General features: G+C 38.7%; 1 protein-coding gene across 6 annotated transcripts in view; it reads right to left on the bottom strand.

The window, feature by feature from the left end:
* The window catches only part of REV3L (REV3 like, DNA directed polymerase zeta catalytic subunit), a 202,051-nt gene that overhangs the window by 2,791 nt on the left and 172,206 nt on the right, over window positions 1-27,054 (bottom strand). For 5 of the 6 annotated variants that reach the window (XR_013534486.1, XM_035296532.3, XM_035296530.3 and 2 more), the window contains 6 exons: window positions 20,390-20,499; window positions 14,229-14,343; window positions 9,880-10,017; window positions 7,964-8,154; window positions 6,775-7,021; window positions 4,470-4,679 (listed from right to left, as the gene is read on the bottom strand). Coding sequence is in view for 4 of the 6 variants with exons in the window: in XM_035296532.3 (XP_035152423.2) it covers window positions 4,470-4,679; window positions 6,775-7,021; window positions 7,964-8,154; window positions 9,880-10,017; window positions 14,229-14,343; window positions 20,390-20,499 (1,011 nt within the window). In the remaining 2 variants the exon portion in view is untranslated. The remainder of the gene's footprint in view (window positions 1-4,469; window positions 4,680-6,774; window positions 7,022-7,963; window positions 8,155-9,879; window positions 10,018-14,228; window positions 14,344-20,389; window positions 20,500-27,054) is intronic. The other variant, XR_013534485.1, reaches the window with a different exon arrangement.

Here is a 27,054-nt window from a genome sequence, read left to right on the forward strand (position 1 = left end):
GGGAGGCTGAGGCAGCAGTATCACTGGAACCTGGGAGGCAGAGGTTGCAGTAAGCCAAGATCACGCCACTGCACCCCAGCCTGGGTGACAGAGTGAGGCTCTGTCTCAAAAAAAAAAAAAAGGAGGAAGGAAGCAAAACACACTGCCATGTGTGTACCTATGCAACTGTCTTGCATGTTCTGCACATGTACCCCAAAACCTAAAATGCAATAAAAAAAAAATTCAGTCAGATGCTTAATTTATTTTCTTTCATTCTTTCATGTTTATGATGAACAGTGTTTAGGTCATGAATTTTTCTGAGATCTGCCATCTAGAATCTGATCTGTAGTATTTTCATTTTGTTTAACAGAATTTGCAAGTGGAAAGATCACTTTGTTTTTTTAGTTTGTAATTATTACTTTTATAGCATTGCATTGTATTACATTCATTTGTAATATTTCTACTTTTTGAAATGTACTGAGGCTTTCTTTTTTTTGAGATAGAGTCTCACTCTGTTGCCCAGGCTGGAGTGCAGTGGCACAATTTCGGCTCACTGTAACCTCCACCTCCTGCCTCAACCTCCCAAGTAGCTGGGATTACAGGCGCCTGCCATCATGCCCAGCTTATTTTTGTATTTTTAGTAGAAATGGGGTTTTGTCATGTTGGCTAGGCTGGTATCGAACTCCTGACCTCAAGTGATCCTACCATCTCAGCATCCCAAAGTGCTGGGATTACAGGTGTGAGCCACAAGGCCCAGCTGATGCTTTCTTTACAGACTATGATTTTTTTTTTTTTTTTTTTTTGACAGAGGCTTGCTCTGTTATCTAGGCTGGAGTTCAGTGGCACAATCGGCTCACTGCAGCTTCTGCCTCCTGGGTTCAAGTGATTTTCCCGATTCAGCCTCCAGAATAGTTGTGAGTACAAGGCTTGTGCCACTGTGCCTGGCTAATTTTTGTATTTTTTAGTAATGCTGGGGTTTCTCCATGTTGGCCAAACGCCTCAAACTCTTGACCTCCGGTGATCTACCTGCCTTGGTCTCCCAAAGTGTTGGGATTACAGGCATGAGCCACCGCACCTGGCCAGATATGGCCATTTTTAAAGCATTCCCGAAGCACTTAAGAAGTATATTTTTTGGTACTGTGTTACAGAGTTTCACATATAATCACAAGGTCTTACAATGTTTAGAATTTCAATAATTTCACTTATTTCCGATTACTTGATTGGTCTTGGATTGAGAATGATGTAATATCTGTTTTGATGTTTCTCATTCTCATTACATCTCTAGCAATTTCTGCTTCATTAAAAATTTCTACAAATTAGTACATGGGGAGACATTCATTTGAACATTCTTGAAAAACACCTCAAATTAAAATAACTCTTGAAAGATGACAAACCATCATTATTTATAAATAGCATCACTTTTTGTTAAAAAAAATTTTAGATCTAAGGGTACACATGTAGGTTTGTTACATGGGTATGTTGTGTGATGCTGAGGTTTGGACTTCTAATGATGTCCTGTTGCCCAAGCAGTAATTGTAGGACCTGACGTGTTTTTCAGCTTTTCCTCTCCCTATCCCGCTCTTGGAATCCCTAGTGTTTATTGTTCCCATCTTTATGTCCATTAGTCCCCAATGTTTAATATGTGAGAACTTATATGTGAGAACATGCAGTATTTGGTTTTCTGTTTCTGCGTTAATTTGCTTAGGATAATGGCTCCAGGTGCATACATATTGCTGCAAAGGACATGATTTTGTTCTCTTTTCTTTTTTGAGACAGAGTTTTGCTTTTGTTGCCCAGGCTGGAGTGCAATGGCACAATCTCGGCTCACTGCAACCTCTGCCTCTTAGGTTCAAGTGATTCTCCTGTCTCAGCCTCATGAATAGCTGGGATTACAGGCATGCGCCACCATGCCCAGCTTATTTTTTATTTTTAGTAGAGACGAGGTTTCTTCTTGTTGGTCAGGCTGGTCTCGAACTCCTGACCTCAGGGGATTCACCTGCCTTGGCCTCCCAAAATGCTGCGATTACAGGCATAAGCTGCCACGCCTGGCAAATTTTGTTCTTTTTTTATGGCTGTGGCATTGCTTTCTTTTAAACTGTATTTTTATAAGAAATAAGATGGCTGGGCATGGTGGTTCATGCCTGTAATCCCAGCACTTGGGCAGCTCAAGTGGGAGAACTGCTTGAGTCCAACAGTTTGAGTGCAGCCTGGGCAACATAGTAAGACCCATGTCTACAAAAAAGAAAAAAGTTAGTCAAGCATGGTGGCATATGCCTGTAGTCCCAGCTGCTTGGGAGGCTGAGCTGGGAGGTTGACTTGAGCCTGGGAGGTTGAGGCTGCAGTGAGCTGTGATCATGCCACTGCACTTCAGTCTGGGTGACAAAGGGAGACCCTGCCTCAAAAAAAACAAACCAAACACCTTATATTGAAGGGAATGGGCTCTGGGTAAATGGGTGGCACCAAGTAGTGATGTGTTTGTCACTGAGTACAGAAAAAACATAAAAAGGTCTAGGAAAGGCCCATTTAACAGCCTGAGCTCAGTAGAGCTCTGGAAGTCCTGCTCTCATCTAGGCGTCATACTAGGATCCAGCAAGGGAATTTTCTATGTAACTTGGCTGCTGCCATCAGGACAGAAACCTATAAAATGGAAGCTGGGAGCACTCAGTGACTTCAGTGGTTGTACTGACTAGAACCACAAAACTGGCACAAAATGGCTGAAAGGTGGTTGGTATAACTCCAGTAAGGTATTCCTTCTTTAATCATTCATTAAGCAGGAAGTTGTTCATTCACTGAATAAATATTTATAGACCAGCCCCATGGACTTGGCTATATGCTGGACATAACTGATTCGACACTGAAAGAACAGGGCCTCTGTCCTCATTGGCTCATTTGCTATTAGTGAGGAAGACAGACAAACCCCAAATTACAATAAAGTAGAGAAGATTATGGCAGGGGCCTACTGCACGTTTCACCTAGTCCAGGGGTTTCAGCTGATTCCTCAGATGATGGGGGTAGGGTAGAGGAAAGTGTTCCTGACAGAAGGAGCAGGGTGTTTAAAAGCTAGAGGAGGAGGAGGCAAAGGGCATTCACAGACCTAAAAATGGTGACAGAGGGGTGGCAGGTAGGGACAGAACAGAGATGACTTATCAACCATACTAAGGAGTAAGGATTTTACCAGGGGGTTTGAGGTGACAAACTTTTCTTTAGATTTCATTCTCCAACTTACTTCGAGATGTTTATTGTTTATTCTGCTAGAATTCTCATAATTGAAAAATCATCTTTGCATTTTATGTCTATATCCCAGCTCAGCCACTTATCAGCAGTATAACATACAAATCACTTAAACTCTCTGTGTCACTCACCTGGAAGAGTGCCTAGAACAATCTCTGGCACACAGTATGACTCAATCATGCTATTAATCATCAATCTGGACTCGCAGAACTATAAACCTTCTAAGTTTACTAGCAAGCAATTCTCTAACACAACTAATTTTTTTTAAAAGAATGGTAAACACTAATAGAGCAACTGAGATGTTTGCTTTCTTTTTTTTTAATACTGAATATCCCTTATTTGAAATGCTTAGGACCAGAATTGTTTCAGATTTCAAATTTTTTCAGATTTTGGAATATGTGAATTATATTTACTGGTTGAGTATCACTAATCTGAAAATCTGAACTCTGAAATGCTCTGATGAACATTGCCTTTGAGAATCATATTGGTGTTCAAAAACTTTCAGATTTTGGAGCATTTTGAATTTTGATTTTTTTCTATTAGGGATGCTCAACCTATATTTTATATACATATATATATATAAATTTTTTTTTTTTTTTTTTTTTTTTAAAGACGGGGTTTCACCATGTTGGTCAGGCTGGTCTTGAACTCCTGACCTTAGGTGATCCGCCTGCCTTGGCCTCCAAAGTGCTTGGATTACAGGCGTGAGCCACCACGCCCCGCCTCAACCTATATTATAAAAGAAATTGGGGCTGGGCATGGTGGCTCACCCACTTTGGGAGGCCAAGGTGGGCGGACTGCCTGAGCTCAGGAGTTCGAGACCAGCCTGGGCAACACAGTGAAACCCCATCTCTACTAAAAATGCAAAAAATTAGCCGGGCGTGGCAGTGTGTGCCTGTTGTCCCAGCTACTCGGGAGGCTGAGGCAGGAGAATTGCTTGAATCTGGGAGGTGAAGGTTGTAGTGAGCTGAGATTGCACCACTGCACTCCAGCCTGGGCAACAGAATGAGACTTTCTCCAAAAAAAAAAAAAAGAAACATACACACAACACACTATTCCATAAAAAAATGTTATAAAACAAATTAAACTATTATTAATAGTTTAATTATGATACTTTTGAGATTTTTAGGAAGTTTATCATTTACACTTATTTCACTTTTCACATCAGTTTCATATCTGATACTAAATTGAAGAGTTGACTATATCTTCCTGTAAAATCAGACTGCTTATAATTCCAGGTCTATGGAACAAAAGCATACCTTTACAAGTTGCTCCTGTTTACGTTCCAACTCCCGGATTTCTTGGTTGAGGATGACTGCAACATGCTGAGGTTGGCTCCGACATTTACTACAGATGCCATGCTGTGTTAGTTCATCACACACAGGACAGTGTAAGGTAGTAAAATATTGTGAAATAGTGCCTTTCCGCCCTTCAGCTTCACTTCGAGAAGAGCTGGTAGCTTTATGGATCTACAAAAACATCCATTCAGAAGTTAAGTCTGAGTCAGCTTCACATCAGAGATGCTAGTTTCATGCTGATTACAGGTTTACTCAGGCATTCATTCATTCACTCACTCATTCAACAAATGTTGACTGGCTACTGTGTGCCAGGCAGTGTTCCAGACACTGGAGCTATAGGAATGAATGAAGTCCTTGCTTTCATGGAACTTACATCTTAATATTATCAGATACACTGTTCTTTTTTTCTTTGGGGAAAAAAAAGGTCTTTTGCCACTCAGTTTTTTGATTGAGACACATAGATGTATGAGATCATATATGGCAATGGACGTCATAGAGGACAATAAAAGAAATCCAGGGTAAAAGCAGATACTGTCTAAAGCTGCACAAGTTAGGCCATGGAAAAAAAGTAAGTGGAAGGTTAAAACAACTTTTAGGCAATGGAGTGCAGAACTCAAGCCAAAGTGAACCTGGAGCATTTCAAATTTAATTAGATACATGTCATAATCTGAAGTTAAGAGATCTTAACTGTTTTCAGAGATCTGTCTTCTGGCACTCTTTTTACACTGAAATAACATTGCCGTATCATTATTATACCTTTGCAATATTCTCCTGGTGTCTTATACATCACTTTGTAAAAAAGTTACTAGGTTCGCCTCTTACAAATGTCATTGGTTTAACATTCTTGCTGGTGATGAAATGAACGTTAGTAATAAAGAATCTGAGTTTCCTGTCTTAAAGCCAGGATATGTGCTCAGAACACTTACAGTCAGGCAAGATCATCTAATACAAAGCTATTTTATAGTAAAGTGTTGAATATCGCATGGAATTTATTGAATACTGTACTGAAAAAAAACCCAGAATGGTTTATGGGTACTTGAACTATAGTTTCTACTGAATGCATATCACTTTTGTAGAAAAATCTTAAGCTGAACCATGATAAGCTTGGGACCAACTGTAATGCTATTTCACCATTGGAATACTTCTTTAGGCTGGTTTCTTCAGGGCTTCATCTAGATACTAAATCCTACAGCTTTCTTAAACATTCATTTCAAAGGAATTTTTGCTCTCTATCTTCTAACTGGTTTATTCTACATTATTTTTTGGCTGTTTACCACTGAAATCATTGTGGGATTTATTTTAATATATCTATAATTTGGCCAACTTGAAGCTAAGAAGGTGTTTTTATTTTTTATTTTTATTTATTTATTTATTTATTTATTTTTGAGGCAGAGTTTCGCTCTTGTTACCCAGGCTGGAGTGCAATGGCGCAATCTCGGCTCACCGCAACCTCCGCCTCCTGGGCTCAGGCAATTCTCCTGCCTCAGCCTCCCGAGTAGCTGGGATTACAGGCATGCGCCACCATGCCCAGCTAATTTTTTGTATTTTTAGTAGAGACGGGGTTTCACCATGTTGACCTGGATGGTCTCAATCTCTTGACCTTGTGATCCACCCGTCTCGGCCTCCCAAAGTGCTGGGATTACAGGCATGAGCCACCGTGCCCGGCCCTATTTTTTATTTTTTAAAAAAATTTTTAGACAAACCTGACAAAAACAAGAAAGGTGTTTTTAGAATACTTAAAGGTTTCTCTTGTAGGAAACAAAAAAAGCATGGCATCTTTTCCAGTTTAAGATAGATGATCTGCTTTGCTCTCATAGTGAAACAGGGCTGCTATGAGGCCTGTCTCTTCTCTGACTGCCCTGGCCAAACTCCACCTTGTCCTGCTGATCAATGGCCTCCCCACATGCCATTGCCTCACCGTGTGCTCTTCCGGCTAGCTGCTTGTGTGTCTGCCTGCTAGGGTCTTGGATTTTTATAGGCCTAGGATTAGGGTGTGGTAGGCCAGGATGGTCTTGGAAAATGCAACATTTGGGTGTGAAAGCAGGAGTGCCTATCCTTACCTAGGTCCATGGGAGTAGAGCTCTGGCCTGGGAACCACCTTTCTCTACCCAGCACTTCCCTTCCTGCTTTCCATATCATTAAAGGGACCACACTCTTCTCTTCCCAGCACTCCCACATCAATAGCACATAAAATCTTTAGTGCCACTGAAAATTTGAAGTGAAACCTCTCCATAGTTAGAGCACATGTATTATTTGGTAAACTTACCCTTGGTAATTCATGATACCAGCTGAAGACATCAATACCAATAAGTGAGAAGATTCTTGCCAAGGGTGGAAGTATTTGCTTGGTAATATAGTAAGTGGCATTCAGTCTCAGAGTTGGGTCCTGCAGGACTTCCACTGGGCGTCTTACAAGCTGGATAAGTGGTACTCCAGGGGCCCCATAAATGATGACATATGGCACTCGCTCCCCAACTTGAGGCTCAGAGCGCCGGTCATAAGTGAGCATTTTCCTATTCAAATCCAAAAAAAAAGCCACACTCAAATCCTGTTATGGAAGTCATCTTTCTCGCAGGTGAAGTCGAATTTAAACAATAATAAAATCATGAAAAAAACTACAAAAGACACTTTAAAATAGAATTACTACTTCTTTGAGAATATACATTTTGCTTAGTTGACACCAAGTGTAGATATGCTACAAGAGTTTAAAAATTACTCTGTAATGAGTTGGCAGATATCAACTAGCTTAAGTTCATGTGTACTTTAGCTGGGAGCGGTGGCTCATGCCTGTAATCCTAACACTTTGGGAGGCCAATGTGGGAGCATCACCTGAGCCCAGGAGCGTGAGACCAGCTTGGGCAACATAGTGAGACCCCTGTCTCCACAAAAAAAATCAGCCAGCCATAATGGTACACACCTGTTATCCCAGCTACGTCAGAGGCTGATGTAGGAGGATTGCTTCAGCCTGGGAGGTCAAGGCTGCAGTGAGCTGTGATTGCACCACTGCTTTCCAGCCTTGGCAATAAAGTGAGACCCTGCCTCTAGGGGTGGGGAAAAGGTGTATTTTATCCCCTAAGAATAAGAACTATCATAAATCTATCATGAAAGAGAAAATTTAGGGGGTTAAACTATCTGATTCCAGAATGATACCATCTAAATGCTTTGGTAGGCAATATTAAGGACTACCTAGTGATTTCGATGTGGGAAAAACAAATGAATCAAGCACTGAGTCACAATTTCTTTGCGTAAGTTTCCCAAGGAAAGCCCAAAAGAGGATTTCCTCTTCACACCTTACAAAGTATGAGGGAGTATTCACTAACCTTCAGTGAGGCTTCATGTGTGCAGGTAGAGAAACAATTGTGTGTCTGTGTCTGTGGACTAAGTGTCTTTTCATTTACTCTAGACTTGTGCAGAACCCCAGGACTATCCTGGCAAGGTACTGAGGGTATGATTACCTTGTAAGTTCAAGGGCTGGCACACAAGCTCCTGGTTTATAAGAAAAACTTCCTCTGTATTCCTTGGCAAAAATAAAGTCTTGTATGCTGGCCTTTCCTTCCAGAAGCTTCATACATTGTCGCTGAACATATTGTTTAATTAGACTTATATCTCTTGTTTCAAATAGCAGCTTTAGAGAACGCTCAAGTATCTTAAAACAAAAAAGATAAGCAAGTAAAGATAAAATATCTCCTAGTGTATTTCACCAATTATGTAACTACCGGGTAACTTGCTCACCTAAATAATCTGTTACTTACAATGATAGTATAATAAAAATTACTAGAAATTGAAAGTTATTTGAGACTTTACAGAGCTTGCTATTTCTAAAAATAGAATATCATGTAGTTCATTTAGAATAACATGCAGATTAACATTTACTATGTGATAAGCAACAGGAAACATTTAAGTTTTTTTTTTTTTGAGATGGAGTCTCACTCTGTCATCAGACTGAAATGGAGTGGTGCAATCTTGGCTCACTGCAACCTCCACCTCCTGGGTTCAAGCGATTCTCCTGCCTCAGCCTCCTGAGTAGCTGGGACTACAGGTATGCACCACCACATCCAGCTAATTTTTGTATTTTTAGTAAAGACAGGGTTTCACCATGTTGGCCAGGATGGTCTCGATCTCTTGACCTTGTGATCCATCTGCCTCAGCCTCCCAAAGTGCTGGGATTACAGCGTGCGCCACCACGCCCAGCCAAGTATTTTTTTTTAAATAGTCAAAACTGGTTTCTAGGCACAAGAAACCAGACACAATTTCATATACTGTTTTTTTATTTACCAGTATAGAAAGGGTCTTGATTCAGTCACAGAAAGCACAGAGAAGTTTAAAGATCACCACACGGTCAAATCAAAATCAGCAGTTTTCACTTTTTATAGTGTTGATAAATAACTGTGACAGAATCTTCTGTGTTGGCAGTTTCTCCTAGGAAGTAACCAGCATGGAGTGGATTTATGTAAGCAGATTAAATTTAAGTTAGTTCTAGGTGAAAGCTGTGTATCTTATTCTAAATACTGGAACTGATGGATATTTATACAATAAGCTGATTAATTTAGCTTAGGTACAATTCCACCTGCAGGGAAGGAAGGTACTGGATTATATCTCTTCCAGGAATAGTGCTGAAAAAATCCCAAATTCACATATATATATATGACATAATATATTAATATCCATTATGCTTTTAATGCTCTCATAAAACAGTATATAGTACATAGAGTGCCATTCCCATTTATACCATTTATTTTTGTTTTGCTATAGAAGGAGTCTAGGCCCGAGTAAAGAAAAAGCCAAAATATCATGGTTATTAAGATTGAGAAATTTGACTAATTTATAGCTAATTATTTGGAAATCAATTAGCCTCAGCCTCCCAAAGTGCTGGGATTACAGGTGTGAGCCACCACATCCGGTCTGTTTCTCTTCTTTATACTGCTCTGCTTTTGGGAGTTGTTATACTATGACATATCCAGGCAATAGCCAAAAAATTTTCATGTTTTGCTTTTTAGCAATTCTGATAAAATTTAAGGTATGAGAGGAAGTCAGAATCCAAATAAATTGTTTTTATTAGAAATAAAATCCTAGCTACTCGGGAGGCTGAGGCAAAAAGACTGCCTGAGCCGAGGAGGTCAAGACTACAGTGAGCCAGGACTGGACTACTGCACTCCAGCCTGGGTGACAAAGTGAGACCGTCTCAAACAAAAACTAAACTAAACTAAACTGAAATTCTCAAAATTCATGTAGTTTCTCCTATAGTTATAATAGTTACATATAATTATATAGGCTATAGTTCCTTCAAGTAGATGTATATTTAAGGATAGTTACATTTTTACCAGATTATCACTTATTTCTTACAGATGAAGACAACATAGATAAACCTTACCTTAGAAACAGCAGGGCAGGAATCTCTTCTAACTGTTTCTATTCCTTTTGCATCAAATACTGGGTCCTTCTGATCCAGTGTTTCATACATGTAACCCACATACCTCTTTTTTGTTTGTAAAACACAAGGCAAATATACCTGTGGTAAAATTAACAAAATGCCTCTTAATAACTATTTTCCCCTCACCAAGAATATTTTATTTTTATGTCTTTGATTTAGGGCCCAACAAATGCATGATATAACAGGTGGGAGCAAAAGCATACAAAATGAATTGTCTTATGTTGTAACCACTTGCTCACTCCCTTTCTTGCACTATCAGTTTTGTTCCTGCCTCAACCAGCACTGCTCTTTCATATCTTCCTTAACAACTAAAAAGTTACAAGTAACAGCTAGATATGGTATAAAAAGTTATCAGAACCTACAGTTAAAAGCCCCATAGCTTCTGCTTCCTCTTCCTTACAGGCATCCTGTACTGATTTCCTGTGTATTCTTCCAGAAATATTCTATGCAAATACATGTACTCATACAGCTGCCTTCTCACCACAATAGTAACTTATCATATACACCATTCTGCCCTTTGCTTATTTAATAATTTATTTTGGAGAGCATTCCATCCTAGTACAGAAAGCTCATTTTATTTTGTAGCTACATAGTAGTTCACTGTATGCAGGTTATCATAATTTAAACATCATTATGGGTCATTTAGGATGTTTTCAATCTGTTGTTAATTATAAGGTGTTCCAGTAAACAATCTTGTGTGAACCAATCCATAGAATAAATTCCTTGAAATGGAACTCCTGAATCAATGGTAGATGTCAATTTTTTTTTAATATTATTAATTTGGTCCTTTTCCCTGCCCCCAAGCTTTTTCTTTTTTAAAATGTTTATTCATAGAGTCTCACTCTGTCACCTGAGCTGGTGTGCAGTGGCCCAATCTTAGTTCACTGCAACTTCTGTCTCCCGGGCTCATGCAATCCTCCTCCTTCCCGCTTCAGCCTCTTGAGTAGCTGAGACTACAAGTACATGCATGGTACCACACCTGACTAATTTTTGCTATATATATTTTATATATATATATATTTTTAATATAAAAATATATAAATATACTTAAATATATATATATATATATATATATATATATATATATATTTTTTTTTTTTTTTTTGTAGGGGCTCGGTTTTGCCATGTTTCCCAGGCTGGTCTCAAACTCCTGGGCTTAAGTGATCTGCCCACCATGGCCTCTCAAAGTAGTGCTGGGATTACAGGCATTAAGCCACCATGCCAGGCCTATTTATTTTTTAATTGACAAAACTGTATATATTTATAATGTACATCATGTTGTTTTGAAATATGTATATATTGTGGAATACCCAAGCTTTATCATTAATCGCATTAAATGCAAATGGTCAAAGCATACCAATTAACAGGCAGAAATTATCCTGGATAAAAAAAGTAAGACCAAATTATAAGCTATCTGTTAGAAACCCACTTTAAAAATAAGAAGCTAAATAGGTTGACAGTTTTTAAAATGGAAAAAGATATATACTTATAGACTACATGAAGACGTTTCAGTGAACTGTGGACAACATGATCATATGGGTGGTCAGGTAAGATTACAATACCATATTTATACTGTAACTTTCTATTTTTTAATTCACACTTACCACTGTGTTATAGCTGCCTACAGTATTCAGTGCAGTAACATGCTGTACAGGTTTATGGCCTAGGAGCCACAGGCTATACCTGATAACCTAGGTGTTTAGTAGGCTACATCATCGAGGTAAGTATATTGTTGATGTTTGCACAATGAAACTGCCCAACAATGCATTTCTCAGAATGCATCCTCCTCATTAAACAATGCATAACTGGGCCAGGCGCGGTGGCTCAAGCCTGTAATCCCAGCACTTTGGGAGGCCGAGGCAGGTGGATCACGAGGTCAACAGACCAAGGCCATCCTGGTCGACATGGTGAAACCCTGTCTCTACTAAAAATACAAAAACTTAGCTGGGCATGGTGGCACGTGCCTGTAGTCCCAGCTACTCAGGAGGCTGAGGCAGGAGAATTGCCTGAACCCAGGAAGCGGAGTTGCGGTGAGCCGAGATTGCGCCATTGCACTCCAGCCTGGGTAACAAGAGCGAAACTCTGTCTCAAAACAAAACAAAACAAAACAAAACAATGCATAACTGTATATGCTAACACTAATCAAAAGAAAGCTGGAGTAGTAGCTACATTAATTTCAGAAAAAGCAGATTTCAAGGCAAGGAATATTATCAAAGATAAATATATCAATTCATCAAGAAGATACATAATCCTAAATGTGTATTCATCTAATAAAAAGACTTTGAAATATATGAAATATAAACTGACAGAACTAAAGGGTAGAAACAAGCAAATCCATAATTATAGCTACAGATTTTAGCACCTCTCTCTTAGTTTGGAAAATATTAAGAATATGGAAGGCTTGAATAAAACTGTCAAGTAACTTAAGTAACATGGTATTAATATTCTTTGATAGCAGCACAAACAGGCTAAGACAATAACCTTTACTGAATAAAATTTAAACACTTTAGCTTGGCGTTCAAGACACTCTAGAGTCTGGTCTGAACTTTATTTTTCCAGATCTGTCTCATGCTATCCTGTATTTCTATACTGTGCTTTTCCAATTCCATACATGCCACATTCTTCTGTGCTGAATGATTGTAGCCCCACGTCTGCCTATTGAAATTCTAACCATTTTTCAAGACAATAATGAACTGTTACTTCCTATATGGAGTCTCCCTCCTCCTTTCCTGTGCTCTCTCACATTGTTTAAGCAGACTATTCTCATGTTGCTTTCTGTTATGTTTACAACAAAAGAGATTGGTTACATGCACTCCTAACCTTTTCTTTTAGATTACTGACTCTTAGAGGGCAGGACGGTGTCTTATGTTTCTTTGTATTCCTCAGTTTCTAGGCTAAGTAACTGTTTTTTTTTGAGATGGAATCTTGCTCTGTCTACCAGGCTGGACAATGGTGCAGTCTTCGCTCACTACACCCTTCTCTTCCTGGGTTCAAGTGATTCTCCTGCCTCAGCCTCCTGTGTAGCTGGGATTACAGGCACCTGCTATTTTTTAGTAGAGACGGGGTTTCGCCACGTTGGCCAGGCTGGTCTCGAACTCCTGACCTCACGTGATCCACTTGCCTAGGCCTCCCAAAGTGCTGGGATTACAGGTGTGAGCTACAATGCGTGGCCATAGGCTAAGTATCTTTTATACAGAAAGAAAGAAATATATCTTTGATATCTAAAGGTAAGTGAAAAAATAGTTGAAAAGTCCTTTTGGTAGACTTTGTTTTGCAAAGAAAGAATGTATCTTCCATCCTACCTGGTCTTCTTACAATGTGACTTTGACATTCTTCCTATTAATGGTGGGGTCTATCTATGTTCACTCCTCTTAAATCTAGAGAGGTGTGTGATATCATGTGACTTTGAGCCTGGGTCACAAAAAACAAAGCAACTTTTGTCTGTTTCTCTTTGGGATGTTCACACGTAGAAAGCAAACCTCATGTTGTGAGGGAGAACAGCAGCCCCAGTGAAAGGCCACTGGTAGGCGTTCCAGCTGATGTCCCGACCAGCAGCCAGCATTAACCACCAGGCATGATGGTGAGCAAGCTTCAAATGGCTTCAGCTCTTAGCTGTTGATTAGGTAACCCCTAACCTTTAAGTCATCTCAGCTGAGGAACTAGACATTGTGCAGCAGAGAAAAGCCATTCCAATTGTCTGCGTTCCTGAGCCATAAAATCTGTAAGCAGAATGAAATGCTGGCTGTTTTACACCATTAAGTTTGGGATGATCTGTTACATAATAATACTGGAACAAATTTTCATTTCCTTACATGTATATATTACTAAACAAATTTTGAGAAAATTATACAAGAGAAAATATTTTAAATGTAATATATTTTTTAAAGAGACAGGGTCTTACTTTGTTGCCCAGGCTGAAGTGCACTGGTCAATCACAGTTCACTGTAACCTTGAACTCCTGGGCTCAAGTGATCCACCCACTTTAACCTCTGAAATAGCTGGGACTATGGGCATGTGCCACTATGCCTGGTTAACTTTTTCATTTTTGTAGAGATGGGGTCACGCTATGTTGTCCAGACTGCTCTCAAACTCCTAGTCTCAAGCAATCCTCCTGCTTTGGCCTCCCAAAGTGCCAGGATTACAGACATGAGCCACTGCATCTGGCCCAAATTAAACACTTTAATAGACCCATATACTGTTAGTGATTCTGAAAATGAACTGAACAAGTCAGAGGTCTCTGGAAGATATGTGAATTTTGTATGTGATTACTAATAATACATTCCTCTTACCTTTTCAAACTTCAATTTCACTGGTTTAGGATTGGTAGCAGTTACAGCTTCGGCAATTTCCTGACCAATCTTAAAAGACTGCTCCTTAGTGGCTCCTTTCAGTAGCACAAACATACTAAGGGGATTAAAAATAAAGTAAGGTAATGAAGAAGTCAGTGTAACAAAAATTTTATCAAGAGTAACTTTCCTGGCTATGACTCTGTCTATTGCCAAATAAAACTCCCTTTCTCCTGTTTACTTTTTCTTAAGATGTTTCCTATGGAAGCTTTCCTGTTTTATTACATTCCTTATGTACTCATGATATGTCTCGTTACACATCTTTTAAGATATCCAATATTTCTATCTTAGCTACACACAGATCAGCTCAGATATCCCAGTTGCTAAGAAAGTCCTGGATCATCCCTGGACATTTAAGGCTTTGTATGGTACACCAGGGGTCCCAAATCCCTAGGCCACAGATTAATACAAGTCAGTCTGTGAACAGTGGCAAATCAGTTAGACCAATGGCAGCATTAGAGTCTCATAGGAGCATAAACCCTATTGTGAACTGCACACAAGTGAAGGATCTAGGTTGCATACACCTTATGAGAATCTAATGCCTGATGATCTGAGGTGGAATAGTTTCATCCCGAAACTACTTGGTCTGTGGAAAAACTGTCTTCCATGCAACCGATCCCTAGTGCTAAAAAGGTTGGGGACTGCTGTGGTCCAGGCACGATGGCTCACACCTGTAATCCCAGCACTTTGGGAGGATGAGGTGGTATATTATCTGAGGTCAGAAGTTCGAGACCAGCCTGACCAAAGTGGTGAAACCCTGTCTCTACTAAAAATACAAAAATTAGCCAGGCATGGTGGCGTGTGCTTATAATCCCAGCAACTTGGAAGGCTGAGGCAGGAAAATCGCTTGAGTCTAGGAGGTAGAGGTTGCAGTGAACTGAGAGTGCACTATTGCACTGCAGCCTGGGCAAGACAGGGAGGCTCTATCTCAAAAAAAAAAAAAGGTTGGGATCACTGTGGTACATTAAATACATCACAAAATAAGAAACTATGCGATTATAAGGAAATGGAAGATGTACTTGTGACATGGGAGAAGTTTCCTTCATGGCCAGAACCACTCAACTTTAAAAAGACAGAGATCGGCCAAGCATGGTAGGTCACGCCTATAATCCCAGCACTTTGGGAGGCCGAGGAGGGTGGATCACCCGAGGTCAGGATTTTGAGACCATTCTCGCCAACATGGTGAAACCCCGTCTTTACAAAAAAATTACAAAAATTAGCCAGGCATGGTAGCACGCGCCTATAGTCCCAGCTACTTGGGAGGCTGAGGCAGGAGAATCGTTTGAACCTGGGAGGTGGAGGTGGCAGTGAGCCAAGATTGCACCATTGCACTCCAGCCTGGGTGACAGTGAGACTCTGTCTCAAAAAAAAAAAAAAAAGGCAGACATATATTCTGTAATGTATGTTCACTGAACAATAGTTAGAAAACAGAAAAAGACACGAAGAAAATCAACATTTGTATATCATTTAGAAAAAAGACATTACAAACATTTGTGTATATCTGTAAATCTTTTCATTTGCTATAATGGATCATATTATTTGGTAATGAATAATACTGAATTATAAGAATAAAAAATACCAATACAAAATATACTAAAAATAACTGATAAAATACATTAGGCATGTTTTTATTTTATTTTAGTATATACTACAACCTGACCACCAACAGAAGTAATGGTTAATAAATATAATATTTAAGTAAGATGGATTATAAAGTTCATCTTCACTTGTATTTTTAGTGAAGAGATATTGAATGCTTTGGAAAAAGTCCCTGCTAATACTGGAGACAGCACTTGTCTAAGAGCTTAATGTGAAAAATTAAAAGAAAGGAAAAAAGTAGTCTATTCAACTCTATTTCAGGTCTCTAAAATAAATATTGTCTCAATCTGAATTAATTTCAACATTCACTAAGGCAGAACAAAAATGCCTTAGTTAATTAGACCTTCAATCTAGGCTATACTTTCAACCATCTGAAGGTTTTTGCAGTTTGTTTATAGACCATCTGATGCTCACTTATACCAAATACTACCTTATTAAAAAAAATTTTTTTAAGAGATAGGATCTTACTCAGTTACTGAGGTTGGAGTGCAGTGGCATAATTATGGCTCACTGCAGCTTCAACCTCCTTGTACTCCTTAACAATAATTCTTCAGTCTATTCCTGGCCCCAGGTTCAATATGTAAGACTTGCTTTCTGTTACTATGGGTTTTTTCCCAATAATTGTATATAAATGGGCTGGGTACAGTAGCTTTTGCCTGTAACACTAGCAACTCTGGAGGCTGAAGTAGGAGAATTGTCTGAGGCCAGGAGTTTGAGATGGGCCTGGGCAATATAGTGAGACCCTGTCTCTAAATAAATAAATAAAAATTTTACAAAATGAAACTATATAGTATGTACTATTTTATGTCTGTCTTCTTTTACTTGGCATATTTTGAGATTCATCCATGGTGTTAGAATAACAGCAACTGTTTTTTTTTTTTTTCTATTGTTGAGTAGTACTTCACTATATGGAAATATCACAATTTGCTTATCCAAATCACTCAGTAATAGACATTTAGATATTTTGCAGTTTTGAACCATTACAAAACAAAGCTCCAATGAAGATCATACACAAGTTTCTGTGTGATCATAGGTTTTCATTTTCTTAGAGAAGCATCAAGGAGTGGAATTGCTGGGCCACATGCTAAGGGTATGTTGAACTTCATGTGCAACTGCCAAACTTTTTATGAAAGATTATTATTAAAATGTTCAGATGCAATGATGAATGCAACATTTTAAAATCAGTGGACATACACACATTTCTATACAGTTTTATTATAGGAAAAACTAAGCTTGATAATAAAAATCAGATAAGTGGTTGTCTAGGGTATGGAGTAAGGATAATGGATTCACTGCAAAGGGGTAAGGAGATAACTTTTAGGGTGATAAAAAGTGTTCTGTATCTTGGCTGGCATGGTAGTTGGTAACTTGGACCTACACATTTTTATATTTTATTACATATTATATATTCTGTTAAGAATTATAATTCCATAATAAAGATAAAGAAATAAAGGTACATATGTTTTACATCCTAAAAGTTATTATTGGCCAGGCGCAGTGGGTCAAGCCTGTAATCCCAGCACTTTGGGAGGCCGAGGAGGGCAGATCACAAGGTCAGTTCAAGACCAGCCTGGCCAACACAGTGAAACCCTGTCTCTACTAAAAATATAAAAATTAGCTGGGCATGGTGGCATATGCCTATAGTTTCAGCTATTCGGGATGCTGAGGCAGGAGAATTGCTTGAACCTGGGAGGTGGAGGTTGCAGTGAACTGAGATCATGCCACTGAACTCCAGCCTGGGCAACAGAGCGAGACTGTCTGTCATTATTATAGGGTCGTTAATAATAATAAAAAGTTATTATTATAGGGTCGTTATTTGAGATTTGAGATTTTACCCAGTAATGTGAGTTTGTTTGAATCCATCTAAGCTGTTTTGGCCAGTCTGATTTTGAGCTAAACTTCAAGAAAGCTGGACAGAATTAGCAGAAGTTTTTTGTCATGTGACAGAATGGAAGTGACTCTCCTACAATACTAAAGACTGTTTTAAAATGAGTTTCTAGGCTGCCAGGGGCTGGGAAAAGTAATGTGTATGTGTGGGGATGGTTAATAGGTATAAAAATACAGTTAGAATGAATAAGACCTAGTATTTGATAGCACAACAGAGCGATTACAGTCAACAATAATTTATAGTACATTTAAAAATAACTAAAAGTATAATTGGAATGTCGTCATAATTGGAAGGTCATTTACCTTTGTCTATTAGATTTTCTTCATTTTGATGAGGAGGCAACTAAGCCTCAGAGAGGTTAAATGACTTATTAGTGGCCATGCCATCATCTAGGAGTATAGCTAGAAAGAGAATCCAGGTCTCTCTTTTTCACTCCACCAAGCATTACCTAATATCCCAAGAGCAGTGATTCTCAACCTTTTATCATTATTGTCCTTCCAAGGGAAAAAAAATTAAATTTATATTTAATAAGAGAAAGTAATTACTAAGGAGTAAAATATTGTTGGGTAGGAATGGGAGCTGTGGGGCCAAAGACTATGGTACTGACTTTTTTTTGGTCCCCCCTCAAGAATTTATTTGTATTCTGCCAGGGTGATACTGTTGTGAATTGCCCTCATACAGATGTCACTAAACATTTGGTTTTTTTTTGTTTTTGTGATGGTCTTATTCTGTCATCCAGTCTGTAGTGCAGTGGCATGATCATGCCTCACTACAGCCTTGAACTCCTGGGTTCAAGTGATCCTCCCACCTCACAGCCTCCCAAGTAGCTAGGAGTACAAGTGTGCACCACTATGTCTGGCTAATTTTTTAATTTTTTTGTAGAGACAGGGTTGCACTTTGTTGCCCAACCTGGTCTTGAACTTCTGGGCTCAGGCAATCCACCTGTCTTGGCCTCTCAAAATGCTAGGATTACAAGCATGGGCCACTGTGCCTGGCCAATATTTGTTGAATGCCATCAGGTAGTGAATGGTGATCAAAAGTTTTAATGACACTGCAAGTAAATTTTGTTTGACTGGAATCATATAATAATTATAGAATCTGAAGTAGAAAGAAAGCTAGGAACCAAAATACTGAATATCAATTTATGGCTCTTTACTGACTAGTTGCAAGATCTTAAATTTCTTATCCTAGGGAAATTTGTTCTTAATAAGTATCACTTGAGGCACATTCTAAGCGCTCCCAATAATATGAAAACCGCCGGCCTAAATAATATCAAAATCCCTTCCCGCTCTGACATTCTGTAAGTCTATAATTTTTGTAGCTTGACTTTTTAAAGATCTTAAAGGGTAAATAATATAGCTACAATCGGAATCACGCTGAATTCTAAGTGTTGTGTTTTTACCAAAAACAACTGACATGGATAGCCCCTGAATTAAAATAAAAAATTTAAAGGATTAACTTTTGTCCCTAAATAAGGAGTTCTGCTAACAAGTACAACACTAATTTTAGTAACTTTTATTTTGCTAGAATACCCAGCAGAAGTAGTTTCAGAGAACAGTAAAATAACCAAAGCCAAACTAGGGAGTGGCTTTTGATGAGGAACAGGAGAGAATATGGATAATTAGGGCCTCGATAATTTGAAACTACCCCCACGTGCTGGTAATGAAACAGCTGCTATATGAGGCAAGGTCTCCTTCAGTATTAATATGATTATGCTGACTGTATGAACGTTTTAAAGAACTGGAGAAGATTAAATGCTGTTCAAAGATTACTTATAAGCTATTTAATGATTAGAAGCATTATCTCCTATTGCTCTGTTGGACTGTAAAGAGATCAGAGGTTTTGAGGCAAGTGCTCTTAGCATGATCACATTGTGACTCTAAGTCTCCAATATGGGAAAAATTTCACTGTAAGAAATTTGCATAATGCCTACATTTTAGAATAATTTCAATAAGCCATACAAATAAGATGTTACATAAATAACTGAAACCTGAAAAGTATCATAGCAAGCAAGGAAACATGCAAGCTGGTGTTAATAACTTACATTATTAATAATGTGCCTTCAAATGCAGGCACATTACTTGCCAATCCATTAATAATGGCCTTGAGGAAGTCTGTGAACCCTCTGGAATCAAATGGAAAACTGTATTTGCCTATATGCCCTTCTCTTAGAAGGTCAACATATTTTGGGGCCTAGTGGTAAGGTAACCACTCAGGTCTGGCAACTGTCCTTCAAAAACAATTAATTATTTTAATATATACACTTAAATTCTGAGAGTTGCAGCTAGATTAGAGGCATTATTCACATTAAAAGTAGTTTCTTTAAATAAACTAGACTCCTGTGTACACAGTTTATAGATCACTATCTACTTGGCCAAGAGCAACCTAGAGGAAAGCGATGGCAATCTTCAGTTTGTGGCTTAGGACAAAAACTGTCTCTTACGATCATATCTGGTAAATCACTATCTGTGTAACTCTGATTATGAGATCATAAGGACTGGAAAGGACTCAGGTAGAACTCTGATTTTTAGAAAGGATTCCCTTAAGCCATTTTAAATACTGAAATGAAGATCTGGAGAGATGCAAAAAGACAACTACAAAACCAAACATCCATTACCTGTCAGTATCTCCATACACAACCCTAGCACCCCATTTCTTGGTATCATTCACCAGTTTAATAGCTCGTTCCAAGGTCTCTCTGGCTTTGTGAACAATACTATCACCAACCTGTTGGTAGAAACACATTCGAAATAATGTATTAACATAACTCTGTGTAAGTAAACAGACTTTAACATATAATAACATTTAATTACTACGTATTTCTAAAAATGAAACAAGGAGAAAAGAATATAAAAAAGAAATCAAAATAGCCATCAGTGTCATCATTCTTTCTACAAGTATTCAAGAAGAAACTGAGGTAAAAAATTTGAAACAACCAATCAATATACAGACTTGTCTTTGAGTGTTCTATCAGTAAGTGGACTGCACTTGGTTACAAGGTATGCAGGTACATTTGATTCTTGGAAGAATAATCCTTATTTATTCAAGAACTTTTTTTTTGAGACTGAGTCTTATTCTGTCACCCAGGCTGGAGTGCAGTGGTGCTATCTCCACTCATTCCAACCTCTGCCTCCTGGGTTCAAGTGATTCTCCTGCCTCAGCCTTCTGAGTACCTGGGACTACAGGTGCATGCCATGACACCTGGCTAATTTTTGTATTTTTTAGTAGAGACAGGGTTTCGCCATGTTGGCCAGGCTGGTTTCAAACTCCTAACCTTGTGATCCATCCGAATCAGCCTCCCAAAGTGCTGGGATTACAGGCATGAGCCACCACACCCAGCCTATTCAAACACTTTCTTATGTACCCTTACAACACGTTAGGCAGAAAATCACTCTTTGTAGGTGCACGAGTATATGTACGTGCATCTCTCAAAAATTTTCTGTTTAAGTGTTGATGATAATATCTTTTTCTTTTTATTTCTTAGGAATAATACTTTATTTTTTTGAGATGGAGTTTTGCTTTAGTTGCCCAGGCTGGAGTGCAATGGCACAATCTCAGCTTCCTGCAACCTCTGCCTCCCTGGTTCAAACGATTCTCCTGCCTCAGCCTCCTGAGCAGCTGGGATTACAGGCATGTGCCACCACGCACAGCTAATTTTTGCATTTTTAGTAGAGATGGGGTTTCATCACGTTGACCAGGCTGGTCTCGAACTCCTAACCTTGTGATCCGCCCACCTTGGCCTCCCGAAGTGCTGGGATTACAGGCGTTAGCCACTGCGTCCAGCCGAAAATGTCTTTTAATATCATTAAAATTAATGCTGAACTTCAATCTGTGACTAGTTATACAAGGAAAAATATATCTAATAATATGGAAAATATATCAAAAGTATTCAATTTAAATGAATTAAGTATTTATATATCTAAGAAGGGTTTTTTCATTAGTGTTTAGTGAGTTTTAACAGTGACCATGGCATGAGTTTACAAAACAGAAAGATGCTGGGCCTTGACAAATATGAGAAGCATGCTAATTAGATTTTACAAGTTAAGTAAATTAAAGAGTCTATATAACATTGCTGTTTCATTTATTAAACTCATTAAAGCTAAGAGTGGGAAAGATGCCATTCAACATAAATGGAGCATTCCTTTTGCAATTTTAAAATGCAAACTGTGCATTTTGTTTTTTTTGTGTGTTAAGAAGTAAACAACAGCAATAATGATACTTCTCCCTTTAGTGTAAAATTTAAATTACTAAGGCCGGGTGCAGTGGCTCATTCCTGTAATCCCAGCACTTTGGGAGGCCGGGGCGGGCAGATCACCTGAGGTCAGGAGTTTGAGACCAGCCTGACTTAACATGGTGAAACCCCATCTCTACTAAAAATACAAAAATTAGCCGAGCCTAGTGGCAGGTGCCTATAATACCAGTTCCTTGGGAAGCTAAGGCAGGAGAATCGCTTGAATCCAGGAGGTAGAGGATGCAGTGAGGCGAGATCATACCATTGCACTCCAACCTGGGAAACACAGCAAGACTCCGTCTCAAAAAAAAATTTTTTTTAATTTACTAAATGTAAGATTGAATACTATTTAAAAGGCTGTTTAAAGTTGCATTCCAAAGGACATATTAAATATATGAACAAAGGAATAAATAATAAAACTGGTAGTAGAAACAAGTTGGGATTTATTTATTTTGAGACAGTCTTGTTCTGTCACCCAGACTAGAGTGCAGTGGTGTGATCCTGGCTCACTGCAACTTCTGCCTCCTGGGGTCAAACAATTCTTGTGCCTCTTCCTCCTGAGGAGCTGGGATTACCGGCGTGTGCCACCATGCCTGGATATTTTTTGTATTTTTAGTAGAGATGGGGTTTCACCATGACGGCCAGGCTAGTCTTGAACTCCTGGCCTCAAGTGATCCACCCACCTCAACCCAATTGCAGGCATGAGCCACCCTGCCTGGCCTTAGGTTTTAAACGGAGGTAAACTATAACTTAATACATTACAAAAATCACGTTATCTAATTGAAACTCAAATTGAATAAAGTGTTCTGTTACATGCTGGACTTTCAAGCAAGGTCAACTCTGTCAGGACAAAGAGCAGGATGAGCAAGCCATCCTAAGTCAAAAATACTTCTGAGATACATACTTACAAGTACATACTTGTACATATACATACTGGTCTTAAATGTCTGCCTGATGCTCTTACTCTGACCCATTTAAGTTATACCTGAAAGAGTCAGAAATCTGTAGTTACCCCTGAAGACCATGTAACAGGAAGAATTCAGCAGCACTAGGGTGAAGGGAAGGCAGAAGAGGGAAGGAGCAGTAATTAACTGATTCTGCCAATCAGTTAGGAACTTTGGCACAAAGTTCCTAATTTGAAAAGCATTTCTTCATTAAAGGGCTAAGAGAGGATTTAAAAAGAGGAAAATAAATGGTTTCACAATTTAGGCAATGACCGAGGATGCTCAAAAGTAACAATAAAAACAATTTTTTAAGTAAAAATTAATTCCCTGAAAAGACATAAAAAGGAAGAAATAAAGTTCAGCCAATTAAAAAAAGTCACATATATGCACCTTTATCATAAATGATCAACAGTTTAGCAGAAAACTCTCAACATATAAAAATTTTAATTTATGAAATTAAGTCAGAGACTGTCCAATTGAGACAGAGACATTAACCTCCACTAACAGCTACCATATTTATTCTCTATTTCTCTTAGGAATTTTTGCTTACAAAGTCTTGTCTTTCTCTATGATGGTTCTGAGACAGAGACATTAATCTCCAACTATTAGCTACATTTATTTATTCTCCATATTCTCCTTATATGCTTACAAAGTCTTGTCTTCATGATAGTCTAGATCTAGCACTTTTTTGATTGTGTGTTCACTGAAGGAAAGCAGGAGACTACAGTCAGTAATCCATTTGCCTCCCACCCACTTTTAAAAGCTTTTAATTATCCTGGATACATAAGTGTTGTATATATACGTATATGTGGTACGTGTGATGTATACAGACAGACAATGTGTAATTATCAAATCAGGGTAACTGGGATATCCATTACCTCCAGCATTTATCATTTCTTTGTGTTAGGAACATTTCAATTCTATTTTAGTTATTTAAAAATATACAGTAAGTTACTGTTCACTATAGTTACTGTGCTATCAAATACTAGATTTTATTCATTCTAACTGTATTTTTGTACTCATTAATCATTTTAAGTTTATCTCCCTCCCTCCACACCTCACAGCCTCTGGCAACCATCATTGTACTCTCTATCTCCATGAATTCATTAATTTTTTTTCTTAGTTTCCATATGAGTGAGAACATGTAATAGTTGTCTTTCTCTGTGTAGCTTATTTCACTTAGCATAATGTCCTTCAGCTTCATCCATGTTGTTGCAAATGACCGGATTTTATTCTTTTTTAAGAGCTGACTACTGGACAAATGGGATCGTATAAAGCTAAAAGGCTTCTGCACGGTAAAGGAAATAATCAAAAAAGAGACAATCCACACAATGGGAGAAAGTATTTGCAAACTACTCATCTAATACAAGATTAATAACCAGAATATATAACTCAAACAACTCAGGAGGAAAAAACCAAATCATTCCATTAAAAATGAAGGGGCTGGGTGCGGTGGCCAGTGCCTGTAATCCCAGCACTTTGGGAGGCCAAGGTGGGCAAAGCATGAGGTCAGGAGATCGAGACCATCCAGGCTAACACAGTGAAAGTCTGTCTCTACTAAAAATACAAAAAAATTAGCCAGGCATGGTGGTACACGCCTATAGTCCCAGCTACTTGGGAGGCTGAGGCAGGAGAATCGCTTGAACCCGGGAGGCAGAGGTTGCAGTGAGCTCAGATTGCACCACGCACTCTAGCCTGGGCAACAGAGCAAGACTCTCAAAAAAAAAAAATGCACAAGAGATCTTAATAGACATTTCTCAAAAGATGACATACAAATGACCAATATTAAGAAATACAGGCCGGGCGCGGTGGCTCAAGCCTGTAATCCCAGCACTTTGGGAGGCCGAGGCGGGTGGATCACGAGGTCAAGAGATTGAGAACAACCTGGTCAACATTGTGAAACCCCGTCTCTACTAAAAATACAAAAAATTAGCTGGGCATGGTGGCGCGTGCCTGTAATCCCAGCTACTCAGGAGGCTGAGGCAGGAGAATTGCCTGAACCCAGAAGGCGGAGGCTGCAGTGAGCCGAGATCACGCCATTGCACTCCAGCCTCGGTAACAAGAGCGAAACTCCGTCTCAAAAAAAAAAAAGAAATACAAATCAAAATTATAATGAGATATTTTCCCACCCTGGCTAAAATGGGTAAAAAAAAAAAAAGATGCACAAAAGGTCTGAATAGACATTTCTCAAAAGATGACATACAAATGACCAATATTACTAATCAGAGAAATACAAATTAAAATTATAATGAGATATTTTCTCACCCCAGCTAAAATGGGTTTTATCCAAAAAACAGGCAATAATGAATGCTGGAGAGAATGTGAAGAATGAGGAACCCACTGTTAGTGGGAATGTAAATTAGTATAGCCACTATGTACAACAATATGAAGTTCCTCAAAAATCTAAAAATAGAACTAGCATATGATCCAGATATCCCACTGCTGGGTGGGTGGGAGGGAGGGAAGGAAGGAAGGAAGGAAGGAAGGAAGGAAGGAAGGGAGGAAGGGAGGAAGGGAGGGAGGCAGGGAGGGTAAGGAAGGGAAAGGAAGGAAGAGAAAGAAAGAAAAGAAAAGGAAATTAGTACACTGGATAGATTTCTGCACTCCCATATTTATTGTAGCACTATTCACAGTAGCCAAGATATGGAAGCAACCTAAGTGTCTGTCAACAGGTGAATGCATAAAGAAAATGCTGTATATGTGTACAATGGAATATTGTACAGGCATAAAAAATAATGAAGCCATCTGCCCTTAAAAAAAAAAGTGGCTGATAGCTTTCATTTCTACTCTATTGGCGCTAACGTTTCACTTATTCATGAGCAGCTCTTTCTGTGATGTTAGCTGCTTTTTTACACTTATGATTTCACATAGAAGTAAACGTTGTACTGTTGTGAAGTTAGCATATGATGAGGAGCCAAATGCATGCTTATAGTCATTAACCTAAGAATAGCTGAGAAGACCAGGGTCAAGGAAGCAGTACTGCTTGGCAGTCTGAGTCCACCATGCAAAGCAGCAATGTACTCCCTGGTGGAACTCTATTCCTAAATTTCCACTGCTAGTTCAAAAATCTTTCCAAATTCTTGTTAGTCTAAAGTTACAGTATTCACATATTTTTTAAACAGTATAATTTCTGCATTGTTTTATTGCTGAAATACATTAATAAACACTTTTAAAACTGAGAGGCAGGGAAGAAATTAAGGAAATGTAGACATGGCCCCTAACAAAGGGCCAAGCACGGTGGGACAAGCATGGTGGTTCACACTGTAATCCCAGCACTTTGGGAAGACAAGGCAGGAGACTCACTTGAGCTTAGGAGTTCAAGACCAGCCTGGACAGCTTGGCGAAACCCCATCTCTACAAAAAATAAAAAAATTAGCTGGGCATAAAGGTAAGCACCTGTAGTCCCAGCTACCTGGAGGCAGAGGTGGGAGGATTGCTTAAGCCTGGGAGGTCGAGGCCGCAGTGAGCCATGGTTGAGCCACTGCACTCCAGCCTGGATGATAAAGCAAGACTCTGTCTCAAAAAAAAAAAAAATTGATATCTTTTGGTTCTACATTAGTAATATCAATTCCAATTTTTTTTTTTGGCTGGATCATATAGATCAGTGGTTTTCAAATTTATTAATATGAACCTCCATGACTAAGTATTTTTTATATCACCTAAAAGTATACAAACATAAACCCAGATATGAACTTTTATTGCTTACAGCCTTTACAGTGCAACTGTAAAAAAATTTATCCAGCACAGAATCATATTACTGTACCAAAATATTCAAGTTAACAATATCAGGTTTTCACTATAGATGGTATTTTACTGCTTTCAATGTGAATATGCCACTACTGCCTTGCTCATGTTTTTGGAGTTCATTTTGCCTACTATAAGCTGTGTGAAGACTTTATTCTTCCCTTGCTTTTCTCTTACTGAACTAATGCAAATATGATATTTCACAATCTCCTCTGGCCTTCACTTGGCATGATCACAATATAACACATTACTCTGTTCTTTTCACGATCACTAGTATATTATTATATTACCCTGTCACAGTATATTGTATTTCTATCAAACATCTCAACTTAGTAAATAAGAAATTAAGTCTTATTCTATGAA

The sequence above is a fragment of the Callithrix jacchus genome, chromosome 4 (assembly GCF_049354715.1).
Source record: "Callithrix jacchus isolate 240 chromosome 4, calJac240_pri, whole genome shotgun sequence".
NCBI classification, from domain to species: Eukaryota; Metazoa; Chordata; class Mammalia; order Primates; family Cebidae; genus Callithrix; species Callithrix jacchus.